The sequence below is a fragment of the Mixophyes fleayi genome, chromosome 8 (assembly GCF_038048845.1).
Source record: "Mixophyes fleayi isolate aMixFle1 chromosome 8, aMixFle1.hap1, whole genome shotgun sequence".
Lineage (NCBI taxonomy): Eukaryota > Metazoa > Chordata > Amphibia > Anura > Limnodynastidae > Mixophyes > Mixophyes fleayi.
Genome location: NC_134409.1, coordinates 116912313 through 116931674, shown reverse-complemented (window position 1 = coordinate 116931674; position 19362 = coordinate 116912313). Strand labels below are relative to the sequence as shown.

Sequence of the window (19362 nt, the reverse complement as noted above, 5' to 3'; positions counted from 1 at the left end):
GAGATGCCACAGCTTGCTGGTTGGAAAACAATGTTTAGGCTTATTTCTAGGTTTCCTTTGCAATTAGATCTATAGAGCTCTAATTATACATCAAAACTGGGGTCTAGTGTTTACCAGAACTAGTGATGAATGCTATGCTTCATACAATATATGATGTAAGCTTAGCTAGTTGTATGCCTTCTAAAGAGAAAACCTAACTTGTTGTAACAGCTTTCATTTGTAACCATAGACCATTTATGAGCAAAGGGTTGTAGAAATCTCTCACAAACTCTTTTGGTTTGGAGGTCATTGGCACATATTCTATGATTGAGGGAGAAAATAAAAATCTTACCATAGTGCTGCAGCCTTCACCTCTTACAGAGTACACACAAATGCAATCACCTGCACATATAAAGGAAGATGCATTTAAGCTTCAAAAGTACGTAGGGAAAGGACACATAAAAATTGTATTTACTTGCATCTGGACATCCATCTTAAAAACAATTGCATTTGTGCCCAACAAGATCAGAGATGGGCCTTGACAGTGTTAGCAGTATACGCTAAAGTCGCATTGCTTTATTTTTACACTATATACTAGTGCATATGCCACATTACTACATGAGAATACCATCTTGACAGTTGCATTATTAACATAACATTTGATTACATACAAACACAAAAACGTTTTATTTTCCCTCTTATAAATAAAATGAGGTTTTATTTTCCTGTAGATGTAATCAAGACAGCATGCCATTAGATGCCAACTCGCTCATCGACAACACAACTAGGCTCCCATTTGTTTTCTTTAATGTATCCAAACATGCAACCATTACTGTGCAGTACCTGTTCCTATAATACTACACTTTCCTTTGTGATCCCACAAGGCCCGTTTCATAACCTTCTTGAAATTGAACACACCACAGGACTTCTATATTTGCAATTTTTCCATTCATCTCTTTAGTCAAAGCTGACTAGCACTATTTGATTTTATCCAGTGTTTGAAGATCAAACCATGTTAATTAACTTTAACATAGTTGTTGGTATTGCAGATTGGTATTGAAGAAGCTTTAGATCTCAATGATAAATACAAACAAGTTGGATGCATGAACTGTTTCATAGATGTACGTGCCATAACACAATATTCCTGCATCTGTATGACAGACGTCTTGCATCAATAGTCTTTGCCGTCTAGGGACCGTGCTAGTCCCACTTTTGCTCAGTCTGTGGAATCCTGCTTGCCTCCATTGCCGTTCCCTACTTCATAACATTGCCCTGTCATATGCTGCCCTCCATTCACTAGCACGAGTGGCCAGATCACTTAAATATTGATAATAAAATTACCATCTTCATTCCCAGAAATAATCGGTCCTGCTGTGAACATTTAGAAGATCGGATCAACTATGGGTTTGTTTTATTGGTAGCGACTTTAAAGGATGTGTATGTGATGAATAATATAAACAAAAAGGAGCTCTAATCGAGTCAAATTCACCTTGAATATACTGGTATTTCTATGTGCAGGTATCAATGTCTCTCCAAAACTGTGAGCATTTGGTTTGGTTGTATGGTGATCATGTAAAAAAAGGTGTCCAATTGGGCCATACAGTCATGGTCGTTCAGTGGTAAAATGGTAACATTGCAAGGAGCCTTATTTAGTGTGGCAAAGTGGTGACCCCTTGAATTTGCCAATCTGATCGCAGCAGTCAGATTTTAATTCCTGATGGTAAACAAACATGCAGCTATTGGGGCTTTTGGACAAAAGCTTCCAAATTGTCCAACCAAATTAACATGTGAACAAAATTTTCTCTTTGAAATATGTAAATAGTAAAGATCAGTAATTACTCTTGCAAAATCACCCAGAGGTAAAAAAAAAAAAAAAAAGTAAGTCTGGTAAAACACAAAAAGTCTGGTTTATAATCTGTTTATTTTAATTATTTTAACAGATAGAAAAATATTATTACATAGGTTTTTACATTGCACTTGATAAATAATTACTACTTTAGGAGAATGCATGCCACGCCTTTCAAGTAAAACACTATGAGGCATATTCATTTGTTGGCGTTATGTCCTAAAATATCACGGCATGCGCACTATTACCGTCATTATGGTAATAGTGCGCGTAAATACCGGTATTAGGTTACTTTTCTCGCTGGATTTCAGGGAGCTGCGAGCTGAAATCCAGCTTATAGTTTTTCCACGGCGGAAACTGCAGACAATTGAATATGCCCTTATCCCAACCACATTGTACTATATCATCTAAACAAATCCTGATTAAGGCCCACTAATTACACAGTAACTGTTCTTTAACATTTGAAGGAAAACAAAAACAAACAAAAAACAAAGCTAGAAAACATATGTATATTAATCTACAAAATTTACTTTGTGCAAGCCTAGCCTTTGGGGGGAGATTCAATTCTGCGTGTGGTGTGCCCAGAATGTCCGCAGAGACACCTTGCGCCAATGTTGGCATTTCCGATAGTTGTTCATCGCAAAATTTAGCAGATTCATATCGTAATTGTCAGCAATGTGCTCAGTGCAATATCCACGCGCCACATCATTGGCAATCTCACCCTTTGAGCGATATATCTGGCCAATATATATTGATTGAATGTTATCCAATCTAACCATATACTTGCACGGTGAATGCATATGTAATGAATTCTTGAAACCAAAACACGGATTTATTTTTAAGGTGGCTACTAAACACAAATGCATCTCACATAGCTCCTTACCTTTTTCACCTCTGGATCAGTCCCTAACAAGATCCCTAAATCCTAACTTCAAAGTCCTTATACAACATTCATGATTTTCCTCCTGAAATGGTTTTTAAATTAAATCAATTTAGTTTAAAGGTCTGTCATGAAAAATATAAAGTCACTACACATATATAATGATTTATTAAAAAAAGGCATGTTTATAAGAATAACAGTGGTAAACTACACTTTTGAAACAATCCATACCACTAAATTCACCATTAACAACAAAATTGTAAAAACATGCAATACTTGCTAATCATACGTGCAGGCACTTGACACGGCGATGGAGATGAGCAGGATCCTGCTGTGTGTTCATTGGTGCTCGCTGTAATTTTAGTTCTCCGACGCACACATTTTCTTTTTCACCTCATCCTCTGCCCATCCTGTTCACTGACCTTAGTTGCCAAGCAGCAGTGCTGTTCTCCAAAGGGGTGGGCTCCCTGACAACAGCAGTTGTTAGTTGGGAACTCAGCCACCCCCATTGCTCTTGCTCAGGAAGTGGATTACCAAACCCCTGAAATAAAAGGTAGGCGGAATCCAAATCAGAGCGGCCGCTCCATTTCAAGTGGCACCCTTACGATTGAAAAGTATGAAAATAATTGGGTTAAATCAGTAAGTGGCACTTGTTAAGACAAGATACCTGGCCATTGTTATGCCCTTGCACAACCATACAAAACCCAAAGTTCCTAACTTAGGTCCCAGAAAAAGAAACATTTTCAGAGGACTTGTAGATGAGCCCTTTCGCTATACGTGCGTTTCTCACCCAGTGATAAAAATGATATGTGTGGTGATGAGATCACAAGCTTCTTTATTTGGAGTAAATGGTGAAGACACTGCAAACATGTCCTTTACACTGAAGCATGAACTTTTGCTAAATAAATGATGATGAACTTTAGAAAATGTTATTGCATAATACTCACCCACTTTCTCCAGCAAACATTTGGTGTGTTTGTATGAGGCACCACTATGCTCTTTCTGTAGACATGTTCACAAGACAACAAATGTGCAATTTGAGGATTGTGTTTTACCAACAGATGGTTATCACATAGTACCGAAAAGGTAGTGTGAAGTTTGACACCCCCCAAACACCAGTCTTTGACAATTTCAAAACTATGACATTGAGTAGAATCATGAAAACATAATAAAACAAAGAAATTACCACAACATAATAAAGCTCCATCTTAGCTTGTGCCCACTCAGCTATTGTACTGTTTAGATCTACTACGTATAAACGTCATTTTACATTAACTCACCATACTTTTCTGGGTTTCCCAATGCCGTATAAAATAAAAATAATGTTCAAATACATACGCCCCAAAATCTGGGCATTTCACTACAATTCATGTAGTAATAACAAGTCTCCTATGCAAACAGCAGTTACTGATGTATTGAGATCTCGAGATGCGAACATTCATTATCACCCACAGCGTCGCCATTAACAAAACACGTAGCTAAGCCAGCGGCGCGCTAATAAGCGAGCGGCCGAAATCATACGAGAGTGCTACGAACAGAAACAGTTCGCAGCGAGATCGCATGTTCGTCATAAATTAACCCGAGATCTTTACAGGAAGCCATTTAGCACGCCCGCAAACCAAATGATATATGAGAAATTACGAGCTTCAAGATGGCGGCTCGTCTCTGAGAGGAATACTCTGCTTTACCTCTATTGGCTACTGCGCACCGAGCTTCGATCTCCTATTGGCTAGTTCGTTAGTCGCCCCGCCTCTCCGTGACGTCGCCTGGGGTTGGGTTGGAGAAGGAGGAGGAGGGAGGGAGTAGAGAAATAAGGCAGAGAGGCACGCGAGGAAGAGTCGTGAGATGGCGCCGTGAACAGAAGCTGAGGAGAATGTGGGGGCCTCGCACCGAACATTAGATAGCAGCACACACTCGCGCGCACAGAACCGTTTACCAGTTACCTGAAAGCAACTGGCGGTCAGGTGACGTCCTGCGGGTTATAGTCACGCGGGTCCAAGGAGAAGGAAACCTGCCGAGGCGATGGAGAAAGAGAAGCCCAGCGCGGTCAGGGACGGCAGCGTGGGCGGTGGAAGTACGAGACTCGTAGTCGAAGAAGCCAGAATCGGCGTTGAACAAAATGGCGAACTGGCACAAGCTGAGGAGGCGGCTGCTGCGGAGAAAACTGATTATCGGCGCAGACACAGCAGCTTTAACAGCGAACACATGAAGGCTGAAAACAACAACAGCGGCGGCGGGAAAGGGGTTTCACCCCCAGAAGAGCCCCCCAGGAAGCGTTTTCAGATTCCAAGGAAGAGCAGGGAAAAGAAAGGTTGTCATCTGTTAATCTCGCATACATTGTATAAACCGTGATACCTTGCATGCCGCCTGATGGTTGTGGATTAAGTTGCGCAACTGCAGTGCCCAATGGGCTCCAGAGTAGATCTCTAGGGGCCAGTACATGACTGACAAGATGAGGATGTAACATTACATCACTTGTGCTGGGCCCGCTAGCTTCGATGCGCCCGTAACTCTGCAGTTTGTAGATGAGTTGAGCAGCGTCAGGAGAACCGCGCTCAGCGGGTGCTCTCAACCCCCGCGCTATAGTTTATGCCCCGCCCCCGCGCTATAGCTTAGCGGAGTTGTATCTCTTCCTATTGGTTAGTTGGAGATGCAGTTTTCTTTATGCCTCATAGTGTAGCGTTTGTGCCTTATAATAGTGTAGCGATGTATGCCTTTTTGGGGACACATGGAAGTGATTTGAAGAAAAACAAGCAGTATTGGAATGAAATGCACATTTAAGGTTTAGCCAATTATAACCACTTTTTGAGGCAGATAATGTGGTACATGATGTCCTATTTTTCTACTATCCTGTTGAAGTCCTCTGTAACAAAAATTTAGTCTGCAATCTGTATTGTTAAACTGATTAGTCTCTTAAACGACGCAGATCTGGAGGTGCACTCTATTTTGATACATTTATAACGATTATAACTGCATCTTCAAGTTTAAATGCACATTGGTAGGAAACTAAATCTAACTTGTATATGAAGAGTAAGTTCCTTTTGTGAGAACTATTTTATGCGTTAAATGAAAATGCTTGATTTTATATTAATTACCTGGGCATGGTCAATTTTCCCACGGTCTTATAGGATTTTTTTTTTTTATTATTTTAAAAGGATCATTTGTGATGACACTTCCATTGTAGAGTAAAGCCGCTTGCCTTTTGGGAACACATCATTATGTGCATATGCTTGTGTCCCAACAGTGCCATCGTTTTTTCTAATTTTAAGTAATTACACGCTCTTAATCTACTAATGTGTCATTAACAATAAATAAAAGAAACCTGAGCTCTTCAATGTAAGGTGTTGAAGTCCCCTTTGGGGATCTACGTGGTTTCTGCTATTCAGTTACATTTTTCTTCCTATTTTACATTTTTATTTGCCTTGAAATTGTTTAGCAAAAAAACACCCAAGTATGTGTTTCAAAGCAACAATAGTGATCTACATTTTTTTTGTTTCTTGCAGCTGACAATTATTCAGGTATGGAAGTATAACGTAATAGCTGTATAGTGCCTCCCATGAGGTGTTAGACAATAAAATCTGGCAATCATGGTGCTGTTTTACAAGGGCACTTAAGTGTCAAGCAAATACAAAGTATAGTATACCAGGAAAAACCTAAACAAACCAAAAAGCAGTTTGTGTATCCTTTTTTCATCAAATGTGTACCTCTAAACACATGGATTTCACTTCCTCTGTTTTCATTGGCTAGTAAAATGAAAGTCCATCAAGTTCGACTGCTCATTACATGTAAGCCTCACTTCTCTTTACTGATGATCTGGCAAAATGTGTTATTGAATTCAGTGGGATTGGGATGAAAAAAATCCAGTCATACTTGTAACTTTATATACTATATTAAGTTTAAAATGACATGAAAGCTATTTCAGTGCTGTACCAAGTCTTCTGGTGCTTTCTTTACTGGTGGTACGTACCACAAATTGACTACTTTGCTCAAACCATTGTAATTTGCAGTGAGACAAGTTATTTGGATCTCCATTAATCCCCCTCCATGTCGTTTGTTAAGTCCTGTTAATAGATATGGAGACGAATTTTCATTTTGACTTGCTGGTCACATACGGCAATATTGACTGCTTGAGCAGACTAAAAATGAGCACAATGGTCTTCGATTGAACTTGATCTGATCCAGTTCGTTCGGATGTTTTTTAAGCATGCTTATAAAATCTAAGGGCAACTGACCACTAGCTGCTGCATGTGTGTCGTCATCTAACGTGCACAAACACCTGGCTTCACCAACCCGTTTGATATACTGGATTAGTCCATGTATGGAAAGCATAAGCAACCTTTTTAAATTGCTTGTTTAATCTTTTTTTTTTTAAAAAAAATAAAAATTCTTCAAGGTATACACACTTTACTTGAATAGCCTATTATATAGCTAAATTGTCATTCTGCTTACTTATTTGGATACTCATCTCTGTGCTTTCCCCCAATTTGATATGCCATTTTTTTTGTAAGTTGGCCACCATAACTATACTGCATGTTCCAAGTGTGGTCTCTTATAGGTATTTTCTCATTAAAGGTTGTTGAGGAGTTAGTAATTCTGTAGTTCAAATATATCTCCATTTTTGTACTTTGAACTTTACTTTCATAAAAAACAGTGCCGACACCCAAGTCATTTGATTCTCTTCGACGAAAAAACGCATTGAGTAAGGTTGGGTACTCGCTACAGGGGGTTCAAACGATTATCGGGTCAATCACGCGATAAACAACCATTCGGTCTGATATCGCATTAGTGTGTTCGCTCCAACGACGAACTCTATCGTTCCAAAGAACATCGTATCGTTTCGTTTGATTTTGAAGCCAAATTAAAAATATTCAATAATGGAACATGACATTTCAATTCTGCGGTGTGTATGCACTCACGACCCGCAGTGTCCATAGATCTTTATGTAGTGTGCAGAGTCATGCGATGGTTATGACAGATGAAGAGCACAGATCTGAAGGTAAAACGTGTGTACATAAATCGGCATGCTGATCGGGACATTCGGTCGTTGGTAAAATCGTTAAAAAAATATCGCATCGGGAGAAATTTTCTGTAGTGTGTGCCCAGCCATAACTTTGTCAACGACAACCATTGTAATACCATGTTCTGCTGCAGTTAATAAATCATTGAGTTGAAAGGGAGAAAGACCCAAAGTAGAACTATGTGATGCTCCATCTGCAAATCTAGTCCACATGCTGTATCTTCCATTAAGCTGCCATGAAGTTAATATTTAATCTTGTCCCGTCTAGGCTCTTTACTTTCTCTGGGAGATTCAGTGACACGCCCAGCCCATTTGTTTTTGTGGGTTGTTTTTTTTTAAATATATCTGTCCTGTATCACTATGTATTAATAAACCATATCCTTTCACTATATATTTGCAGGTCTATTTTTTGGCTGAACTAAAAAATTTTTGTAAAATTGCATACTTTCTTTTACTTTGTTTTCAATGTGTTAACATGGTAAATGTATTGTGCAAAGTAAAACATAATAAACAGTGTAATCTATTTTTGTTTTCTAGTGTGACTTTGAGTTATTTTATAAATATGCGCGTTTATGAACTTGCCAATTTGAAACTTAAAATACATACATCGGAAGTAACTTTTTTTTTTTTTCTCCCCCCTTCCCCTTCATGTTTTAGCTCTTCAGCCCATTAGTTCTGACTCACGGGAGTTTGAGGAAATTTTGAACATTCTACATTCATCATTCTTGGATGCAAATTCTAAGATATATTTTACATACAAAACTGCCAGAGTGGTTCATAATGAATTCTTGGAGAAAGAGGTCAGTGAGCATAGATTGATCAACTGTGGACTGTAGAGATATGGTCTTTTGAAAATGCTTGCACCAGTCAAAAACGTGTACAATTCATACAGCAGAATTATAGTGATTTTCAAGAACTAGTATTTTAATTGTTAATCCTTTGCCAAATCAAGGAAATAAACAAAACACAACGGACTTCATCAACAAATGTTGCACGCTTTACAAAGAAAGTTGAATATGGAATAGCCAATACAATTCCAATGGTCTGTGAAGTTCAAAATATAATACTCAGGCTGCTAATAATGTAGCAATGATATCCTAGTTTGCACATTTTAATGATTTATATTTTAAATGTGTTCTCCCCAGCACCTATTTCCTGGGTGCTCCACCTGGCTGTTTTTCCTTGCTATCTGGCTCTTGAAGCCCAACATGTCCTATTATAATAGAATAAACCATTGTTTCCTATTAGAACAGGCACTATGTGAGCACTACAGTGTGTGTGTTAGACCACTGACCACCCATCTGACAAGTCCTGGCAGGGGTGAGCAGTAACCTCCAACACTTTTCAATACTATTGCTAAGTATTACACTGCCCCCAACCGGTTGCTTCTTAGTGCCACCCGGCTGGCAAAACTTTCTGGGGAGAACACTGAATATAGTGCACTTGATAAGCAGTCAAGGGTAGTTAGAAGTGGCAATCTTTGCCTTTATATTTAAGGATTTTATTTTTTGTCTATTCTCAAGCCTGTCCCCAATTCCACACACTTTTTTTTTTTTTTCTTAGTTCACTGAGAAAAGAAGACAACTGAAATTTGACGGTCGACTTGAAAAAGAACTTGTTGAATCTTATGCTTTTCTTTTGGTTGATGAAGAGCAGGTAAGATAGACTTACGCTGTTGCTAATTCTGTTTCTAAAGACTAGTTTTAGCAACACACAATATCTGCAGTACATTGGATGGAGAAAGAGAATTTTGTTGACCTCTAAGCTTTCGGAGTTGCAGTTTGTATCCCCTGTTAACTTGAGCATTGAATACCTGAATCCGGAAGGAAAGCACCTTGTAACTTAGAAAGTGAAATTGTTCTCAGAGAGCCTTTAGTGTCTGTCTACCAGTTCCTGAATGAAATATTTTATGTGCTTCTAAGACATTAATACTGTATCACAGCTTTTCTTTTCTGTCTGTGGCACATAACCACAGCTTTAAATGTGCATCAAAAACTTAATAAAGAGGGAGATCTTCTACTGGTGTAAAAGTATATGTTTAGTGAAGATTGAAGACAACCATCATTAGATGTTAGGAATTATTGCCATGGGTTAGTGGAGACTAGTGAAAATGCTCTCAAGTCATTGAGACGGGGTCATGGTCAGACTAAGTAGGACTTTAGTGATTTTGGAGGGACCATATGTCAGTAGTATCAAATACATATGAGTCATTGGTCGTAGAAAATCATGTATAGCACCTAAAGCCTGGTTATATTGTCCTCCAAGCACAAAGGTCATTTTCTGCCATCAAGTTCCTGAAACCAATGGATTGCTCGGTAATAGTATCCTTTTGACCGTTTGAGGAGAGGTTAGATTTATATGGGGTAAATTAGTCTCCTAATAGTGTCAAGGGGCTTTGTAAGAGTTTCTAAATGTCTGCAATACTGCCTTGATATAGGGGCATTAAATGTTAATGTGACAAAACAGTATTCAATATCAAAGGAGACATTTGTTTCTTGTAGCGTACTACAATCGCTTTATTCTGATGAAAGGATTTCAGGACTGGTCTTCAGTTGCTTGGGTAGTTTAAAACGCTGCACATTTATAGATGGACAAAAGGATAAACATCTTGACCTACACGGGTGTTTTTTCAACGAGCACTGAAAAAAAGAGTTTTAAACCCTGTAATGTATGCATGCTGAATCCCTGTACATATGCCCCATGTAGTGCTACTAATGAGTGGGTGGTTTAGGGGAGGAGATTTAAAGGGTAAATAGGAAAAACTGAAATAGTCCTCATTGTAGGGCTAGAAATATTGTCACAGAAAGAACTAGGTGGCAATAAGTGAATGGTGCTTTGGCCTGCACACTTACACAAACTCTGAAACCATTGGAAATGCTTACAGAAAAATCATACATTCAGTGCAAAGTATTACATTTTTGGAAAATAAAATATATTTAACACTTGTAACTGACAACCTTGGGGATCAACTGTGGCATGAAAGCAGAAGGGCCCTCAAACAACTCAAACAAGAGCCATGTGGGAAACGGCAATCCTGAAACGCGTGTCTGGTGCAACAAATCAGTTCCAGGAAGTTAGATACAGAGTTCTTTATTTCTGGGGTTGAGCACACTTCCATGTTGGTCCATTTGTTCTGAAGAGGATGCAGTTTGCAACTGGAATCTGGGCCACTTCTGCATAACCCCAAAAATTATTCAGGTATAGACAATAGCAATTATGTCCTTTTCTGGTAGCTAAATGCAGTTTTATGGATGCAAGCACAATATGATGAGGATATTTGTTCTTCTGGTGTGGATCTTTCATGGGATAATGACAGTTTGGGACCTTCTTGGATTGGATTTCCATGGGCGAGCAGCTGCACACAAACAATTAGTGTAAAGCAAACGACCATTGGACCCTGAAGCAGTGGAAACCCATTCTCTGGAGTGATTTATCATGATTCACCATTTGGCAGTCTGACAGACGACTCTGGTCTTGGATGCTAGGAGGACACTTCCTACCACGAATGTGTGGTGTCCACCAACGTATATGGTGGAAGGAGAAATAATTGCCTGTAGCATTTTTTCATTGCTTTTTAATGGGTTGTTCTAGGCCACTTAATTCTAGTGAAGGGAAATATTAATGCTACAGTGTCATTCTAGAAAAGTGTGTGCTTCCAACTTTGTTGCAACAAATGAAGGAAGGCCCTTTCCTCTCTAGGCATGACAGAGCCACCATGCACAAAGTGAGGCTTAGCAAAAAATGAGTTTGGTTTAAAAGAACTTGACTGACCTGCACAGAGCTCTGACCTCTTCCCCCATCGAACACCTTTAGGATTATTTGGAATGCAGACTGCGAGCCAGAACTTATCACCCAACACCAGTGCCCGAACTCGCTAATGCTCTTGTGGCAGAATGGGATGCAAATCCCCACAGATATGTCCCAAGATCTACTGAAAAACCTTACCCGAAGAGTGGAGGCTGTTGTTGCAGCAAATTGGGGAACAATTCTTTGATTTAATGTCCATGGTTTTGAAATGAGATTTTCAACAAGCACATATGGACCTGATGTTTGGATGTCCACATACTTTTGGCCATGTAGTGTATGTGTATATTTCTCTCGATTTTATAATGCTTTTGAATAGCATTGTATATCCTTCAGTTTTTTAAAATATAAATTCCAATGTAAACAGGGTTAGCACTAAAGTCTGTAAACTAGCATCTATTACTAGGAAAATGTATAAAAAGTTTGATACTTAAGTAGACTGGACCCTTACTTTGACCTGACATTACATATCGATTAGCTGGAAAAAGTTAATTTTGTGTTTGGCAAGATGACTAGAAAGCAGGAATATATTTCCTCTGAAAATAGGTTAATCTGTTGAAGGTTATGCTTCCTTTGCTTGACCAGTTTACTGCTGTAGAATATTGTTTACAGTGAAGGAAGGCTAAGTGCACAAAAGTCTTAAGTACCTTATTAAATACTTTAGGAGCTCAGCATGTTTGTGTAACCTAAGAGGTGTAATAATATAGGAAAAATGCCTCTTGTGCAGGAGAGAGGAATGGCTCTTACAGCCGTTTGTAACAGCAAATTCATTTATCGACTCTTCATATGCATTTGTGCAGGTTTTGGCTTTAAATTTATCTTTTGAGGGGTTGGATGTCCAAAACAGACCCTGCCATTTTCGGTCTTTAGTCTACAGCCAGTAAACCAATTTTGGGTCAATTTTGCACATGAAGAGTCCACAAAGGTCCTCATAAACTTTAAGGTTGTTCCTATGCACTTAACAATGACCTAATTCATCTTCTACAAAGCCTACAAGGCAGTATGTGCCTGGATAAAACACATCAGTTACTGCTTTCAGACGTGACGATTGCATCCGTTCTACATTCATAACTTATGACTTCTTTTGGCTTGTGAAGCTGGAGTTGTATCACTGGAATCAAGACCATTAGATATTTTTAAATGTTAAGTGATGCTGACACAATAAATCATTTTTGTTGTAATTTCTTGCCCTTCATTGTGAAGCCTTGACCGTCTCTGGCATTAAAGGCTCTGTCAAGGAAAACTTGTCTATCTGGTTCTTTATCCATATTTATTCAGGACCTCATTTACAATTTGCAAAACGTCTGAGCCTTGATGCAAAATTGTCTTTGGCATAAATTTAGGCACGTTGACTCAAAATGAGTAGCATGACAAAGTTAATTTGATTTCAAAGACAAATGGGTGAAAGGAATAGCCCAACTTCTAAGTATGATCTAGGTGCACAAGTGCGCCTAGTTTGGCAAAGCAGTGCAAAAATTATACATTTTGCATAGCCAATTTGTAGGTACGTTTCTTGTTTTGTGGAAAGGTACATGGCCATTTTGCAACAGCTCTATGGACACCAATCTGCTATTATCCTGTGCTTTTAATAGAATGTATTTTGTACTTTCCTGTTGCACTTTGGTAAAGCATTTTTTTAGACTTGCATAAAGATGCTAAACGTGATAGTTCAATGTCCGACTCACTCATTATTCATTTACCCATAAATGAGATTAAGCCTTTATTACATCTTTTATTTTACTTTAAAAAAAACAAAAACCCAAAAGTTTAATGAAAGGGTAGGTTCTGCAATGGTGGTAGATTGGATTTCTGGTGTAAAGTTTACAGTTTTGCACAGTGCATTCAGAACTATGAAAAGCGCTGAGTTAGGGTACAAAATTGTGTTATAAAGCTCAGTTATTGTAAAAAAAAAAAGTGAACCATCAGTTTGTTTAAAAAAAAAGAAAGAAAACAAACATCCAAAACAGATGCAAATAATTCTAATATAGCGGGTTTTTTTTTTGTTTTTTTTTCCATCAAGCAGACTTTGTTCTTATGCACATTTGATAACAAGAACAGGTACAATCAAACAACCATATAATAAGCAGCTTAAATTAAATGCTGTTAATTTGTGGTGCTCAGTCCCCATAATTTGGTATGCTGTAATGAGTTACTGATATTGTTAATTGCTGGTATCCCAGTTTAAATATGATATGGCTGAAGATGGAAAGCTGCTTCATAGCATGATTTGTGCATACTTGTAGAGTAGTAGTAGAGTCCTTTATAAATGAAGGGAAACAAACTTTAATTACCCTGCAGTGGCCACTAAAAGTCATGGCAGCTCTCTTGTAAAATGATGGTTATACCGTACCTAAATGACTTTTTAATAAAGGTAGCCTCTGCCCTTCTCTTGACCCATTTGCGCTTGACAGCAAAAATGCTGGAATTGCACGGCTAGGTGATAAACTATCAAAAGTTCAGTCTTGTCCTAGTTCAGTACATGATTTTTCTGGGTCTCCTCTTCGACACCAGTTGTCAGTTTGTTTGTTTTTACGGGTTGAGACGATTGTGGCCGTTGAGAAACGGATGAAAGCTCTGTTATCTCTCAGACAGGTCTGTTCTCCATTGCATACAGCTAATGGGGAAAATGGTGATCTTTCTTCAAAGCAGTGCAGGTTGCTCACTTCCACTCCCGCGGTTTCCATAATGAAATTCTAGCCAGATGGTCAAGGCCCAACCCTCATTTTTCAACGCCGGTTTACTGACTGTTGATACTCTTTAGTCTCTTCTATGATAGCTTTAGGATGGACCATCATGACCACTGATGCCAGCTTGCAGAAATGGGGAGCACTGGTGCTGGTCCTCACACTACAGTGAATCCATAACCATTCTTGAGCTCCGGGCGGTCCCAAATGCTCTTCTGTAAGTGGAGTCCCTCTTAAGGGGCAGACCCATCTGAATATAGTTTAGCAGCACCAAGACTGGTGTACATAAACCACCATGGGGACCAGGAGCGCTTTGGTTACGGAGACAGCCTGAAAAATATGCTGCACGGAATATTATGTCCCAGTGATATCTGTGGTGGTTATCCCAGGGGCGAACAATTGAGAGGTGAACTTCTTGAATCTGCATACCATTCCATGGAATGGTCTCTCCATTGAGAGGTCTTCAACCAGATCTTTGGGTGGTCGGGTGATATTCTTTTGGCTGAACCAGAGTGTCTTGGAATTGTGCAAGAACCAGGGATCTGAAGGCATTCCTTTTGGGATGCCATGAACTGTCCCATGGAAGTATCAACGATTGTATCTTTTCCTTCCGATTCCCATGCTACCTCTGGTAGTGAAGGTGGCCAAGAGGATGTCAGTAATTCTGGCAACACCAGACTGCTCGAAGTTCATAGTACGCTGACATACGAAGTATGATGGCAGAAAGACTGTGGAGACAGCTGGCTTTAACTGCATGGCTGTTGTGACTATGATTCTTCAAGCTATGGGACCATTTTAGAAGACTATCAATTGGACCATGATCAAGGCGTCTTCTAAAAATTATCAGTGTGTGGAAAACCAACATGGGCTGGTGTGGGAGAAAACGACTTTGCACTTCATCTTTTAATTGTGCATGCTTCTTATTCTTCTTACAGCATGGCCAAGACAGTGGGTTGCGAATAACCTCTCTTAAAGCCAAGTGTTGGCCCTAACTGGCCGAGGTCCAGCCCTTTCTTCACAGGGTTATTCACATCCAACTGCCTTATGTTCCACCAGTAGTTCTATGGGAACTAAACTTTGTGTTCAGCACTACGTAAGCTGCCGTTCAAGGCTCTTGAATCTGTTGATCTTAAATGCCTAAACTGAAAGGTGTCTCCTTTTACCGCCGATTGCTTCAGCAAGACTGGTGTATGCGTTATTTGCCCTGTCTTGCTGGTCACCAATCTTTCACAAATAGAGCTGTTCTTCACACCAGGCCTTCTTTTCAGCCCAAAGTGTCTAGTACCCCTTTCATACAGAGGCATGGACCAGGGAATTACCCAGGTAGTGTCGGTGTGTATGGGTCAACCTGGGTCCGCGACCAGGGTTATATCCATGTTTGAGCTGGATATGCTGCTGTATGAGGGGTTCTGTTAAAAGAAGCTCATTGGCCTCTGGTGTCTCCTTTTAATGACATAACTTAATAATGCAGGGCAGACACGGGTCCAATGTGAAAGGCACTGACCTGAAATATGCTCTGAACCAAGGAGCGGTGTGAAAGGTTGCAACATGGGCTGACATCGTTTTCATTATCCCTTGTTTAACTCAGGATTTTGGTGAGAAATTTAATCTAAACCAAGGTATTGTTGTTCTAGTTGTTATATCATGGGGCCACATCAGGAAGTCAAGGATCTCTCCACATGCTGGATATGGTTAGAGCCTTAAGGGTTTATGTAGACAGATTGTCGGCAACAAAACAAAGTTGCAAGATAGATTAAAGCTACAATCCTTCAGGTTTATATCTCAGATTATAATATAGAGTCTATTAAGTGAACAGCATGGGGCCTCGGTTTGACTGTTGTGCTGAGGAGCAACCCATGATTTTGTTTCCAAATACGTTTGCTTTAGACAAAAACTCTGCTCCCTGTGGTTCAATCCATTTCTCTAAATCCATTTTGTATATACTTCGTAACCACCTCTTCTGTTCTCTTTGATTTTCCGTTGAGTGCTGTTGTTTTTATTTCACTCCTATCCTGTGGGCTTTGTTGGTTAAACTGATAAAAAAAAGTTAAATAAAGGTACTCTACTCCTTGGGCATAAATTAAAAAACCAGGGGTTGAGGTGTAAGAACATGGAGGAGGAGCATAGTCCAAACAGGTTTTAATTTAGAATTGGTGCCTTAGTCCTGCACAGCGCCCTCTATACCCATGGTTATGCAGTGTTCCCCAAATGAATTTAGAGAAATAGATTTTACCATGAGTACAAAAATCCTCTTAGAAAAAGATGAATATAATCTAAATATTCTTCCCTTACTTAAGTAATTAATAGTACAACATTTAATCTTAGCTATGTTATACTTACTGGCTATAGTTCAAATCCTTTCTTGATAACCCATATAAGGAGGAATTCTTCATGTATTAATAAACATATATAAGGGGGTGATCTGTATAACTCATTTCTTATGACAACTTGTAAGAGTGGTTTGAATAAAATATGACCACCATATGGCAATCGCATAAAATATATCAAACTATCTACCACTAAATTAACTTTAGGTATCAGGCCATTGACCATTTTTGAGTCGCTTTTCCTCCAGCAGTCCTCTACCAAAGGTCTCATATCTCTACTATACTGGGAACTCAGAATCCCTGATACGGACGGGCGGGCGGGATTCTCATAAATGGGCCTGGGAGGAAGACCTGTGAGGACCTCTAGATAACGAGGACTGGTAAGAAATAAGAGCTAATACAGCCTCCAGTTCAATATGTATGAAATTGAAAGAAAACACATATAAACTCCTTTATGGTACTTGGTCCCAACCAAACTACAAAAAAATCTTCCCAGACTTGTCCAGCACATACTGGAGAGGATGTAGGGCGGTGGAAGGTTCATTCCTCCATATTTGGTGGCAGTGTCCCAAACTTGCCCCATTCTGAATGGAACTTTGCGTCACAACTACTCAAAGCGTTACAAGGACCAACAGACACAACACACAAGAACAAACAGGAGAACAACTCTCATCTACAGCAAAGAACTTAGAGGAACTTAATTAAAATAAAAGCACCCCTTCCACTTCTCTCCCCCTACAGGCACTTCAAGTTGCGCCACGGCTGTTTGTTTTATACCTGTATATTCGTACATCGTTTGTAACACAATGTGTCATTGATTGACATGTACTATTCACCCTGGTAAAAATAATAAACTATTTTTCTCCCGCATCCTCTGGGGGACAGCAGGAACATTTTGGTATAGTGTAGGGGCATCCAGACATACGGACACTTTAAGTTCTTAAACATTTGACACTAGCTCCACCCCCTCTCATGTTAGACCACAGTTTAGTTAAGTGCCTCAGCGTGGCAGGACATGCTTTTGTTTTTGGACAATTTATTTCTTTATTACTTTGAGGCTTTTCTCTTGTGTACCTGAGCAATGCACAGCACGGACAGCTGTGCGCTGCTTGGGGCGGGTGATTGGAAGTGGGGGGGGGGCGCGGCGCACCTTTGCTGAAGCCTCATGCTTCCACTGCTGGACACCTCCAGAGAAGCTGGCTGTGCCTAGCTTGCCTCAGCAAAGGAGGTTCGTCTAGCAATGAAAGAGCTGCAGACGGTGAGCATAACCCTCTTCATTCTAGTCGGGTGTTTCGTCTTTTTACTCTGGTACGTCAATCACTCCTTTGTTGTCTGCAGAAGGACAATCTTTGCAGGGGTCGTCCATTCTCGATCTGGGACTGAATTTGGTGACGACTGATGCAAGCCTTTCAGGGTTGGGAAACTATGTCTTTACACCTGCTTTCAGGTTCTTTGGACTTCTCTAATGTGTTGGAGCTGAAAGTGGTTGTCTGTGCTCTGGTCAGTGCAGGACTTTAGCTGCGTGGCAGATCGGTGAAGATAGTCGGACAATTCCACAGCAGTGGCATACCTCAATCACCAGTGTGGCACCAGGGGCTCTCTAACCATGAGAGAAATGCGCATGATATTTCAATGGGCTGAAAATCACGTTTTGAGCCTTCATGGCAATTATTTTTTATCCCATGGGTGGAAAATTGGTAGGCTGATTCTCTGAGCAGGCAGACCCCACTCCCTCTCTGGTGAATGGTCTCTATATCCGGAGATATTTCACGAGTTGGTGAACAGGTGGAGTCAACCAGACGTCGACATGATGGATTCTCAGTTGAACCACAAGGTCGTGTGTTTCTGCTCCAGGGCGAGAGATCCTTGGGCAGTCTTCGTAGATGCCATGTCCGTTCCCTGGCTGTTTCACCTGGAATGCTTCAGAGTGTCTTGAAGGCATTTTGATCATTCTGGTAGCGTCAGATTGGCTTTGGAGGGTCTGGTTCACCGACATTTTTCATGGCAGTGGGTCAGTCATGGCTTTAACAGCGTGGTTGTTGAAGCCATAATCCCTCAAGCTAAGGGTTTGTGTGATCGCGATGTGCAAACCATGCGTGTCTGGAGGACATATATTGCCTGGTGTGAAAGGAAAGCGGTTCCCTACCTATTTTTGATCACTGTTTAAGGTTAAGGTGTCTGCTATTTTTGTCTTCTTTCAAAGAAGAATCGCTTTGCCAAATGTGCATACGTTATTATATTTGGCAAAACATTTTTTCTTTCACTGTCAAAGTTGCTAAGTTTCCATGTGCCTTTCTGGCACTTAACTTAGCTACCACTTGGCTACTATTATGAACATTGCTAAACTCCTTTTAATAAGCACTTGTTTGATTAGCTGATCTGGTTGTATTATGACCTGTACAATGTGTCTATTCATATCTCCAATGTTTCAGTAAATTGTTTTAAAAAAAATTAAAAAAAGTACCCAAAACATTTTGACAAACTGCTAAACATTACTGTAAAGTGGAATGTATGTGAGTAAGTTCGTCCACTGCCACAGAAACTTGATTGAGCTCTGCCTGGTGTTTTATTTATTAATTGATGCCTTACCTCTTAGGTGCATCGTATATGCGAGAAAGGATTACATGTGGGGCATTCTCGGGTAACAACTCTTGGCAAACCTTCTATGGGTAAGTTTGTGTCTATAATTTTGAATATATATTTCTATCGATTTTGTGTTTTGAGGCATTGGGAAATGGTACAGTTGAACACCCATAACTTACAACTCTATAGTGGCACTTCATATATTCATTCTTGGATGCAAATAGTACAAGCATACAGTCTCA

General features: G+C 39.8%; 1 protein-coding gene and 1 long non-coding RNA gene across 5 annotated transcripts in view; one reads left to right on the top strand and one right to left on the bottom strand.

The window, feature by feature from the left end:
* Nucleotides 1-1881: 1881 nt before the first annotated feature.
* Nucleotides 1882-4510, bottom strand: LOC142099622 (uncharacterized). The gene is made up of 2 exons (XR_012678583.1): nucleotides 3653-4510; nucleotides 1882-3246 (listed from the first exon to the last, which is right to left on the bottom strand). It is a non-coding gene; the product is annotated as an uncharacterized LOC142099622 (long non-coding RNA).
* A 22-nt stretch (nucleotides 4511-4532) lies between these two features.
* The window catches only part of TASOR (transcription activation suppressor), a 66560-nt gene continuing 51730 nt past the window's right edge, over nucleotides 4533-19362 (top strand). For 2 of the 4 annotated variants that reach the window (XM_075183259.1, XM_075183257.1), the window contains exons 1-4: nucleotides 4536-5016; nucleotides 8380-8522; nucleotides 9286-9378; nucleotides 19134-19206. In XM_075183259.1, the coding sequence (XP_075039360.1) occupies nucleotides 4728-5016; nucleotides 8380-8522; nucleotides 9286-9378; nucleotides 19134-19206 (598 nt within the window). In that variant the 5' untranslated portion in view covers nucleotides 4536-4727. Of the gene's footprint in view, nucleotides 5017-8379; nucleotides 8523-9285; nucleotides 9379-19133; nucleotides 19207-19362 lie in introns of all 4 variants that reach the window. The other 2 variants (XM_075183260.1, XM_075183258.1) reach the window with 2 other exon arrangements.